The 11,807-nt window shown below is 42.7% G+C and overlaps 1 protein-coding gene across 6 annotated transcripts in view; it reads right to left on the bottom strand.

Annotated features, from left to right (window-relative positions):
• Window positions 1-6,295: 6,295 nt before the first annotated feature.
• Window positions 6,296-11,807, bottom strand: part of ANAPC1 (anaphase promoting complex subunit 1) — a 98,411-nt gene continuing 92,899 nt past the window's right edge. For all 6 annotated transcript variants that reach the window (XM_045446884.1, XM_045446890.1, XM_045446889.1 and 3 more), the window contains exon 48: window positions 6,296-6,668. In XM_045446884.1, coding sequence (XP_045302840.1) covers window positions 6,553-6,668 — 116 coding nt within the window. In that variant the 3' untranslated portion in view covers window positions 6,296-6,552. The remainder of the gene's footprint in view (window positions 6,669-11,807) is intronic.

Genomic DNA, 11,807 nt, shown 5'->3' with positions numbered 1-11,807 from the left:
AGCTCTCTGACATTATCCTTAAATCATTCAGAGGTGCTAACAATAAGGTGAGGGGCAGGGGTATACCATGCAAACGCCCTCAAATGAGAGTAGGGATTGTGATCTTGATACCACGGGAAGGAATCTTAGGTGCAAAACCCTTCAGACACTAAGAAGGATACTTGGGATGGGGATGAGGGGCAGGAACTGGGGGTCGGTGCCCAGCATTACAGGCACTCCACAGGCCTTGGCTGGTCCACTGCAGCTCGATTTGCTCAGTGATGTTCACAGATTTTACAGTCCTCTCGATGGGTGGGTAGGTAGGAAGGTAGGTAGGTAAACAGACACATATATTGATACATAGATATGTATAGCTACTTTAGAGAGGAAATCTAATTATTAGATAGTAATTACAATTACCAAAAACCATCTACCTCTTTACTGTCTTTTTCCCGTGGAAATGACTGATTTTGCCACGAAATTTCTGATAACTACAAGGTTCCCAGGAACTTCACAGTCAAGCCATAAGAAGCTAACTCCTTTCAGGAAGTAATATGGTGGCTGTTCAACCCTCTCTACCCCACAAGCGCTTAGCATTTTCTTCTTGCTAAGAAAAGAAGCATTTGCAGGGCGCCTGGGTGGCTCAGTCAGTTAAGCATCCGATTTCAGCTCAGGTCATGATCTCACGGTTCGTGAGTTCGAGCCCCGCGTCGGGATCTGTGCTGACAGCTCAGAGCCTGGAGCCTGTTTCAGATTCTGTGTCTCCCTCTCTCTCTGACCCTCCCCCGTTCATGCTCTGTCTCTCTCTGTCTCAAAAGTAAATAAACGTTAAAAAAAAATTTTTTTTTAATAAAAAAATAAATAAAAATAAAAAAGAAAAGAAGCATTTGCTAAGAAAAGCATTTTCTTCTTTCTTCTTGAGTCCTCTGGAACTATCCAGTCGCAAATAGTCACAGTACTTACTGTCTGTGACACCCAGTCCTTGCAGCTCCAGAAGGCCAAGGTAGAAATAGTTGGGCTAAGAGGTGGTTTCTCTCCTGACTCATGCATCTAAGTGACTCAGTCCCAGGAAGTTTGGCGCAAAACTTGGTCAACGCAAATCATCTCAGTTACTTAGCTGAAAGACCATACATTCTTCCATTAGTCCCCTCAGTGTGTTAGGGAGAAACTCAAGGCCCCTCGGTGGTGGGGGGGGGGGGGAGGTCACTGACACTGTGACCCAAAATGGGTACCATCCAGATGAGTTGGTGCATGGATCATAGGATTGCCACAAAATCTTGGGGTTTCAGAGCACACCCGAGGGTTTGGTAATGGAAAAGGAAAGTGAACACCACTGGGAGATAGCCAAGGGGCTGGAAATTCCATGAGCAAAACCAGGGAAGACCAAGTGGTAGTGAGTGGTTTTTATGGGACTCAGGGATGGGGCTGAGTTCACACCTAGGTCACTGTGTCCCACATAGCAGCACAGGGTTTGCTCAGGAACTAAGAAGAAAAGGTGTTGATAAAGGGAAGCAGACAGAGGGTTTGGGGAGCAGAGGACTGAGAAGCCCCTGCAAAACTCCAGAAACTCAGGGGTGGGGGCCCCTGTCACAGCTGGGAGTAGCTTCCTACAGCCAGATGTGCACCATCTGCCCTCATGTCTGCCTGTGACAAGTGCAGAAGACTAAGGGCTTTGCCGCCTCTTCCTCCTCCAGGCCTCACGTGGGCATCCTAGCTCCTCACAGTGGCACCTGCTTACCTGGCCCCACGTGGAAACAGCTGGAGGCTGAGCAAAGAGGAGGTGGTAAGATGCTGAACTGACATCAGTCCACACGGAGGGCACAGTGAGATGACCCACAAATTGGAGCAGAGAGGGAGTTTGGAGCAAGATGACACAAGACAGCACCCATGCCCCCCTGCCCTCTGGGGATCTGCAGAAATTTCAAGTGGGGGTTGGTGCTCATCTCCTCTAGATCTTACCGCACAAGGAGTCTGCAGCTAGAAAGGCTAATTACAATGGGTTTGCTAATGATTCTTCCATTGTTGAAGAGTTGTGGACACTTACCCACATTTCCAGTTGATGAGACTAACTTCTTGGTCTCTGGAATGGCACACAGTGAACAAAATATTCTTGCTTAAATGAAAAATAGGGACAAATGTGAACGCAAGACAAATGAAAAACCACGAGTAACCCTAACTAGATTCCAAACGCCTATGATGTCTCCCCAGTGATGGGATTCCCCAGATCATGATCTAGCATGTCTACATTCTGGAAGCCCATGGACTACAGCCCCACAACGCAGCATACCTGAATGTAAGACTAGAGATGGATCCATTAACTACAGAGACAAGGCAACAGATTTCACACCTCAGTATTGGAGTAAACACAGGAGGAAATTATGAACGTGCAGTTATTTATAGGCATTCACTGATTTTATTGAACTGAATATAAACTGTTTCTAAATTTCCCATTTCATATTATAATGTGCCACAGAATAGGAAGAAATATTTTCAGCTGAAAGAGAAATTTCAAATTTAAATGGTTGTTATATGAGCAAGAAAGCAACACGCAGACTAACTCAATCTAATTCCAAGAAATTACAGGGGCGCCTGGGTGGCGCAGTCGGTTAAGCGTCCGACTTCAGTCAGGTCACGATCTCGCGGTCCGGGAGTTCGAGCCCCGCGTCGGGCTCTGGGCTGATGGCTCAGAGCCTGGAGCCTGTTTCCGATTCTGTGTCTCCCTCTCTCTCTGCCCCTCCCCCGTTCATGCTCTGTCTCTCTCTGTCCCAAAAATAAATAAATGTTGAAAAAAAAAAATTAATTCCAAGAAATTACAAAGGCCTCTGTTCTTTGAAAGATGCAGAGAGAAAAGAAGGGTCCACAAACTGCCTGGTGCAATGTCCTTCTAACTCATGTTTAGTCTGCCTCTTTCTCAGCATGTACTAGGCTATGAAAAAAGGCAGTAATGAACCAGGTTCAGGGGTTAGAAGCAGTGTGATCTGAAAGCCTAGGCTTGTTAGGGTTGTGATGGGGAGCAGTGCAGCCTTGGGCCAGCCACCTCCCTCCCTGAGCCTCAGGGGTCTCAGCTCTAGAAAGAGGGGCAGGACCAGAGGCCACCCGAGAGAACTTCCAATGTTGACATTTTATGTAACTGCCTATAGATTGAAGGTCCTGCCCTCTGAACAACCCCTACTCCCCATCCCAGCAGCCCTTTCATTCAAGGACGTAAGATGGAGCAAAGCAAGAGGATGGCGAACAGGCAAGTCCGACCTTACCCACAGACAAGAATTAACAATACAGTTTTAGGGGCTTTTCTTTCACTTTAGCAAAAAAGACTTTCCCACAGCTTGTGACTAATGAGAAGTGAGCAATGTATTTCTGAGTGGGGGAAACCTGGCTGGCCCTTGGAAGCAGGAAAAGACAGTCATCTGGGAAGTTCTGTAAACCACATGGGTATCTAGAGGGTGCTGCTAAGTGCTAACAGAGGCCTCTAGCCTGGGTAAACCCTTTTAGTAGCCGCCCCTCCAACTTCCCTCTGCTTCCTTTCACTGCTGGTTGAAAACTGCAGATAGCTCGGGATACAGAGGTGACCTAATCCTGTCCTGTCCTCCATAGCTCATTTGGAGAGAGCTTCAATACAGCTAATTTTCTATAAAATGTGCTCTGAAGACAGAGGAACCCAGAAGACAAGCTTCCAGCCCTGTATGCAGGAGGCAACAAAGTCTTCTGCATTGGATCTCAAGTTGACCCATGGCCTTCCAACTTCACCCAGCTCCCAGCATCCTCTCCTGACGTTGGCCTTCTCCTGTCCCTCAGATTGAGCTTTGACATGGCTTTCATCAGAATCAACACGTTCATTCCTCTGACAATTCCTGCCTTGGCGCCACACACTCTGGCTTCTATTCAGAATCCCAGCTTCCAAGCTCTGGCCTATCTGCCCAGCAGGCATACTGGCCTCCCACCAAGTGGGTCTGTACGCTGATTATCAAGCTGAGAGATGAAGCCAGCTTCTTCTGGCTTCCTCTGGGATGTCAGAAGATCCTGTGAGCCAGGATCCCTGTAAGCTATGAAGTCAGCTGGTTTCTGGACAAAGGGTGAGAAAGTGGCCTTACTCCAGTAAGATTAGGCTCTGGAGGGCTGAACCCAATGGACGCTCCTGCTAGGGCCTGGCATCCATGCCTCAGAGCTGCCCTCAAGTTCGTGCCTTCACTTCTTCACAAGACACTCAAGGGAGAAGCACAGATGTCAGTACCCATCAGGGAGATGATAATCGGTGTGTGTGCATGTGTGCGTGCACGCATGTCCGTAACTACTGTTTCTTTAATTATGTCTAATTATGGAAGCATTTATATTTGTGTGAATAGAAAAAAATGAATGTGGGGAATTATGAGTAAGTTAGGAACCATACTGTGACAGATATTAAGTAACTAGTACTCACCAGCATCTGGTTCTCGTCCCCTTCATGGACATCCAGAAGAGCAGTCACACGAGGCAGAGGGGTTTGACTACTTCCTACCAACAAGCCGTAATTGGAATTGACATGTGCCATTCCTGGGCCAAAACCCTTAGGAGCCCAATGCATTTCTCCAGCTCTTCCCTTGACTTAACTCGGAGGAGGCTGAAATATTCTGGATGGTGAGAGCTACTCTCCACATTTTTCGAGAACCCATATATACATAGAATTCATTTCTTAGATGATCCTAGCATTCTGCTCAAGAGAAAACTGCCGAGAATACGTTCTCTGCTCCCTCCCACCTATTAGTCCCGAACTATCAAGACAATGCTGTTCCCAGGCGATCTACAATCTTTGATTCTGCTCTTTCTCTGAGAAAGCCTGGTTTTTGTTTTTGTTGACAACATTCTAATGTCTGTTCCCCTCATATAGGAGAATCCATAGTGTGCAAATAAATGCCTCTCAAGTAATTCTTCAATCAGAGAAAAGCATACAAATTATAAACAATTGAGAATAAACGTGGCAACAGTCGCTCAGATACTGAGTTCTTTAAATGTTGATTCAAATGGAATTTCTGTAATCTACCATTTTAATTTTTTTGTCTTTTATCTTTAATTATAAGAAAAACCAGCTAAGGCTGGCTCACTTGGTGGAGCGTGTGACTCTTGATCTAGGGGTCTGTGAGTTCGTACCCCACATGGAGCATAGAGGTTGCTTAAAAAAATAAAATCTTTAAGAAAAAAGCAAAACTAGCTAAATGTGAAGGGGAAACACATTCCACCCTTCTAGTCAGTCACATCTCGTCTATATTGTACATGCAGGAGTAAGTCCTTGGGCAAGCGTTGCAGATGAAATATTGAGAGTCTATAGAGGGAATTAGTCTGCTTCTAGATACGTGCCTTGTAAATGCAGAAGCAAATGCCACATGGGTTTTTGCCAAAATCTCAATGAAAACATTTCTATTTACTTTAATCTTTACATTTAAAGCTGAAGAGCAAAATTCAGGATGTGGAAATGTGAAATCACTGAATGGATCTTGCCAGTGTGGTCCCAATGGCCATTCAGGAAGCAGAGGGCACATGTCAGAATCCGGACAGCAGGGAGTTTTCTTCTTCCTGTATTGGAAACCTGAAGCTGGAGGCAGCTTTATGTGAATCTCTTTCATCATTACTTAGTCCAGCAACTCTTGATACAGATGTACATTCTCCAAATGCTGGGTGGAAACGGACTTTTATTTCTAAATATAATTTCTGAAGGCCTCTCAATAGTGGGAATTTCATATTTTCTCTATTCAGAGCAGGCTTCGTGTTGGGCAGTTCTTCATTAGGGCAGAAATGTCCTCCTGTACAAGGTGACTGCTCATACTGTGAGGATGCCTGGCACTGTCACACCAAGTACAAACTAATTTTAGACAGGAAAACTGTGACATCTTAGGAGATGCTAAAAACCATTTCCTTGCTGCACAGAGTAAAACTTGATGACAGAGCTTCTTTTAAAACCTTGCATTTTTGAGCACAGTCATAGCACCTGAATTGCCACAGGTGAAAGACTTGAAAAACTAACAGCCACTCTAGGGGCGCCTGGGTGGCTCAGTCGGTTAAGCGTCCAACTTCAGCTCAGGTCATGATCTCACAGTCTGTGAGTTTGAGCCCCATTTCAGACTCTGTGCTGACAGCTCAGAGCCTGGAGCCTGCTTCAGATTCCTTGTCTCCCTCTCTCTCTGCCCCTCCCCTGCTCATGTTCGGTCTCTCTCTGTCTCAAAAATAAATAAAAACATCAAAAAATTTTTTGAAAAAAAAAAAAAACTAAACTAAACTAATAGCCACTCCAGCCCCCACTGCTCTTTTATTCTCTGAAACCCCAAACTAAAGTAAGCATCAAGAGTTAGGAAAACAAACCAAAAAACTTTATTTACAAAAGTAAACTTTAACTCACTTTTATATATCATATAATGTTAATGCCAACAGCAACAGAGCCTCTGGAACACTGAAAACACTTGGATATTAAAATACACTGAGGTTTGTGCAGCTCAATTCCCCCTAGTTATATTATAAAACTTATAAACATTTCATCAACTACGTTGTTTGGTCGTGTTTCTGTGCAGAAGTCACGTTTCAGGGTAGGTTTACCACCAGACGCAATCACATAACCATTGGCTGTGGATTTCCAAGAAGCAAAGGAGCCAATCTTAGCAAAGCTCGCACTGGCATTTTCAGATGTTGAAACTTGAAGAGGAGTTCAGCAAAGCTTGTGCTCCCTAAAGGAATGGAAATGGGGGGAAAGTCATATCTCTAAATAAATTCAGCTGTACACCCTTTTGAGGAAGCTTCAGACACAATCACATTTAAAGCTGACATTCTTCCCTTTGAAAATAATTCCCCAAAGACACTACTTAAGTTCTGAATTTCCCATATCAAAATATAATTTGATGTAAGTTTGAATTTATCCATCCTGTACTTCAGAAAGTGACCTGTAGCTACATCTGAAACTATTACTATTATTTAATTATATATCACTTAAATATAATTAATAAATGTGCTTATCTACTTTCAACTACCATAATCAATGTCTTCAATACGTACCTGAAAAAAGAACACAGGCTTAAAAGGAGTCACAGAGAAGTTTAATTTAATGCCTCAACCTCCAAGAAGCAATGGTTCTCAACCTTGGCCCCACAGAGATCCCGTCATTCAGAAGTGGAATACAGCCTGGACACCTGGAGGTTTGAAAGCTGCCCAGGTGATTCTGATGCACAGCCAAGGTTAAGAACCACTGTTCTGGGGCGCCTGGGTGGCGCAGTCGGTTAAGCGTCCGACTTCAGCCAGGTCACGATCTCGCGGTCCATGAGTTTGAGCCCCGCGTCAGGCTCTGGGGCTGATGGCTCAGAGCCTGGAGCCTGTTTCCGATTCTGTGTCTCCCTCTCTCTCTGCCCCTCCCCCGTTCATACTCTGTCTCTCTCTGTCCCAAAAATAAATAAACGTTGAAAAAAAAAATAAAAAAAAAGAACCACTGTTCTAAAGGAATTAGGAAGTGTATTACCTAAAAATCCTATTAAGCATCCTCTTCCTTTCTGCCTCTACCCCACCAAATGCAACTGTCCAGTACTCTTCTCCTAGCCCCACAACATACATATATACGATCCCTACGCCTCTAGGCCACAGCAAGCATCCTAGCAGACATGCAGACAGCAGAGGAATAGGATCACAAGATTTCATGAAGATGGACAGAGAGAAGTCTCATGATATGATCAAGAGGCATTCTGATTAAAGGCATGACTAACACAAGAAAGAGTTCCGCTACACAGGATATGAGAAAGGCAACTACTTCTCCTAAGTATTTCCTTTTATTGATTGGCCTCTGCAATCAGCTGAATTAAATGTGTTTAATAAACCTCAACAGTAATTAAGACAAATTTCCTATTTAATTGTTACTCTATGGTGTTCCCCAGACCTTGCTAAAACCCATGCACAGAGAATAAAAACATACAGGAAGATATGAAACAACCCCAAAATACTGATACACTATGGAATTTAACAGACCATTTACATTTAATGTGATACTGAAATGGTTAGGTTTAAACATATCATCTTGCTATTTGTTTTCTATTTGCTCCATCTGCTCTCTGTTCCCCATCGTCCTCTTCTGGATGGAGTATTTTCTGTTTTTTTTTATGATTCCATTATAGCTCCTTTGTTGCAGTAAGTTCTGACTCTGTTTTCTTACTTCAGTAATTGCTTTGTGACTTACAGCATACACCTTTAAATTATCAAAGATTACCTTCAAGTGAGATTATACCACTTCACCCATCAGTATATGGGTCTTCCAACAGTACGTCCATTTCTCCCTTCCCAGCCTTTGAGCTACTGTTGTCATATTTTTCATGCTTTATAAACCCCATAGTACATTGTTATTATTTTTAGTCTGTTGTCTTTAAAAAAAGTATTTTTAAAAGAAATAAATCTTGCCTATTTACCCAGGTAGTTACCATTTCCAAAGTTCTGCATTCCTTTGTGTAGACCCCTATTTCCATCTGATATTATCTTCCCTCAGCCCAAAGGACTTACTAGACAACATGTCCAGTAGCGTGGGTCTGCTGGATTCTTTCAGCCTTTGTATGTCTGAAAAAGGCTTTATTTCATGGTCATTTTTTTTGAAAGATATTTTTGCTGGGTATAAAATTCTAACAAGACTTTTTTTTTTTTCCCTGAGTCCTTTACTCCACTAAGTTATCACTTACACTGCTTCCTACAAGAAATACACAGTCACTCTTATTTTTATCTGTGTGTAACATGTCTTTTTCCTCTAGCTGTTGTTAAGGCTTTTTATCACCAGTCTTGGGCAATCTGGTTACAATGTGCTTTAGTGCAGTTTTACTCATCTTTCTCATGCTTGGGATTCACTGAATTTCTTGAATCTGTGGATTTACAGGTTTCACCAAATTTGGGAAGTTTCCAGCCATTATTTCTTCAAATATTTTTTCTGTCACCCCACCCCCTCAATTTCTCCCTTCTTCAGGGACTCCAATCACATGTAAATTAGGTGTTTTAAGTTCCACAGCTTACTTCATATTTAATGCTCTGTTCCTTTGTTTTCCTTTTTTTCTTCTTTTACTTTTGTATTTAATTTTGGACTGTTTCTAGTGCTATGTCTTCAGGCTTGCTAATTTATTATTATGGAATGTCTGATCTGCCCATTAAACCCATTCAATGTACTCTTCATCTCAAAAAGTTCAGTTACAGTCTTTTGTATCTTCTATGTCTCTCAATGTTCTGAAATACAGAATAGACTTATAAGAACGGTTCTAATGTCCTTGTTTGCTAATTAGAACATCTGTGTCAATTCCAGGTCAGTTGTAATTGACTTTTCATCTGATTACAGGTTCTATTTTCCTGTTTCTTTGTGTATCAGATATTGTGAATTTACCTTGTTGGGTACTGGATATTTTTGTATTTCTATATTCTTGAGCTGTGCTTTAGAATTACATTTCTTGAAAAACAGTTTGATCCTTTTGTGTCACGCTTTTAAGATTTGTTAGGTGGGACCAGAATACAATGAGGTCTATTTAGTCTAGGGCTTCCCATTACTAGAGCAAAACCCTTCTGAGAATCTATTGCCTCTTAAATTATGAAGTTGTGAGAACAGGCACTGTTCCTGAACCTGTGTAAACAACTGGTAATCCATGTAGACTATTCTTCCTCCAGTCTCAAATAATTTCTTCACATGCATGTACTCTTCTGATAGTTGAGGGCGACCCTCTGCAGGTATCTGGCACTCTCTCTTTGGCATCCCATCTGGTAAACTCTAGCTCCTTGGGTCTTCCTGTACTCTTGGATCTGTCACCTCAAATCAAGAAGTCTTCTAGGCTCGGGGCACCTGGGTGGCTCAGTTGGTTAAGGGTGCAACTCTTGGTGTCAGCCCAGGTCATGATCTCATGATTTGTGAAATCAAACCGTGTTGGGACACTGCACTGACAGCATGAAGACTGCTTGCGATTCTCCCTCTCTCTCTCTCTCTCTCTGCCCCTCCCCTGCTTGCTTGCTTGCTCTCTCTCCCTCTCTCAAAATAAACATTAAAAAATTTTTTTTTAAAAAGAAGGCTTCTAGGCTCCACCTCGGTTCTTGCTCCCTCCCCACAGTCTGAGACCTCTCAAGGCTATAAGCTGGGACAATCACAGGGCTTATTTCATTGTTTCTCATCTCGCAGGGATCACTGTTCTTCATTGCCTCATGTACAATGTACCAAAAGCCATTGCTTCATATGCATTGTCCAGGTTTTTGGTTCTAGATAGGAGAGTAAATCAGATTCCTGTTATCCCATCCTGGCTGGGAATGAAAGTCTATGCTTTAAATTTTTTTCCTATTTTTAGTATTTTGACTATTCTGTGACTAGGTGTGGTCTTCTTCATATTTATCCTGCCACTGTAAGTTGATGTCCATTACCCATTTTTCAAAACCCTTCGCCTTAGCCTCTGCAAACACTGCATCTCTCTCATCTTCTCTTTCCATTTATTCTGGGGTCCCAACTACATGCATATTTGACTTTTTCACCATGTTCCACATGTCTCATACACTTTTCTGTATTTTCAATCCATTTTCTCTGTGTACTTTAATCTGCTTACTTTTTTAAAAATTTATTTACTTAATAAGACAGAGAGAGAAGGAACAGGGAGGGGCACAGAGAGAAGAAGAGAGAGAATCCCAAGCAGGCTCTGCACTGGCAGCACAGAGCCTGATGCAGGACTTGAACCCACAAACCATGAGATCATGACCTGAGCCAAAACCTAGAGTCAGAGGCTTAACCGACTGAGCCACCCAGGTGCCCCTAATCTGTTTACTTTCTACACACCAGCCTTCTGGTTCACTTATCTGCTGCGTCTGATACACTACTTAATCCACTGAATTCTTAATTTGTTATACTTTTCAGTTCCAGAATTTCCATTTAACTCTTTCTTTTTTTTTTATTTATTTTTTTTTTTAATTTTTTTTTTTTCAACGTTTATTTATTTTTGGGACAGAGAGAGACAGAGCACGAACGGGGGAGGGGCAGAGAGAGAGGGAGACACAGAATCGGAAACAGGCTCCAGGCTCTGAGCCATCAGCCCCAGAGCCTGACGCGGGGCTCGAACTCACGGACCACGAGATCGTGACCTGGCTGAAGTCGGACGCTTAACCGACTGCGCCACCCAGGCGCCCCTCCATTTAACTCTTTCTTATTGATTCCAGATTTCTGGTGAAGTTCTCTATCTTTTCATTTATTTTCTTGGAAATAATATCATAGTTAAATTTTAAGTCCAAGTCTAATAACTACAATAATCTAGATCATATATAAGTCAGTTTCTCTTACCTTTTTTGTTATAACTTGTAATTTTTAATTCAATACTAGATACTGTGTATTAAAAATTTAAAGGTTCAAGACATATTTTGTTCTTCCTAAGATTAAGGTGATGCTTTCTTCCATAAGACAGGTAGAATGCAAAGAGATCTCCATTCTGTTTGAGGCTAACATCAGGTCTTGTCTGTTTTAGTTTTCATCTTTATTCCTAGGGCTTGGCTCTGCTGCTGTTTCATCAGAATGGCTGGGATGCTTACAGAGCCACTTCACCTTGGCAGCCCAGGAGCTCTACCCTTTGTCTCCTTGGCACTACGCTGTTGCTGAAATCTCTGTTCACAGTTTTAGCCTCCTGCCTTCTTCTAGATTTCTTAAAAGTCTTACCCTGTGCATGTGCAGGTTAAGATTTGGTTAAGTGTCTCAAGAGAAGAGTGTGTCCAGTTTTTGAATTATTGTTCCCATTGTTCCCTCCTACCTGGAATTTAGCTCCTCAAGTTCTAGGTTCTCATGCAATTGTTAACCCAACCTCTGTCCTCTGCCCAGCAGCACCACTGCCTTTTGCTGGGAC

Source organism: Leopardus geoffroyi, chromosome A3, assembly GCF_018350155.1.
Source record: "Leopardus geoffroyi isolate Oge1 chromosome A3, O.geoffroyi_Oge1_pat1.0, whole genome shotgun sequence".
Classification (NCBI taxonomy): domain Eukaryota; kingdom Metazoa; phylum Chordata; class Mammalia; order Carnivora; family Felidae; genus Leopardus; species Leopardus geoffroyi.
The sequence above is the reverse complement of the archived record's forward strand: the minus strand, read 5'-3'. Positions and strand labels throughout refer to the sequence as shown.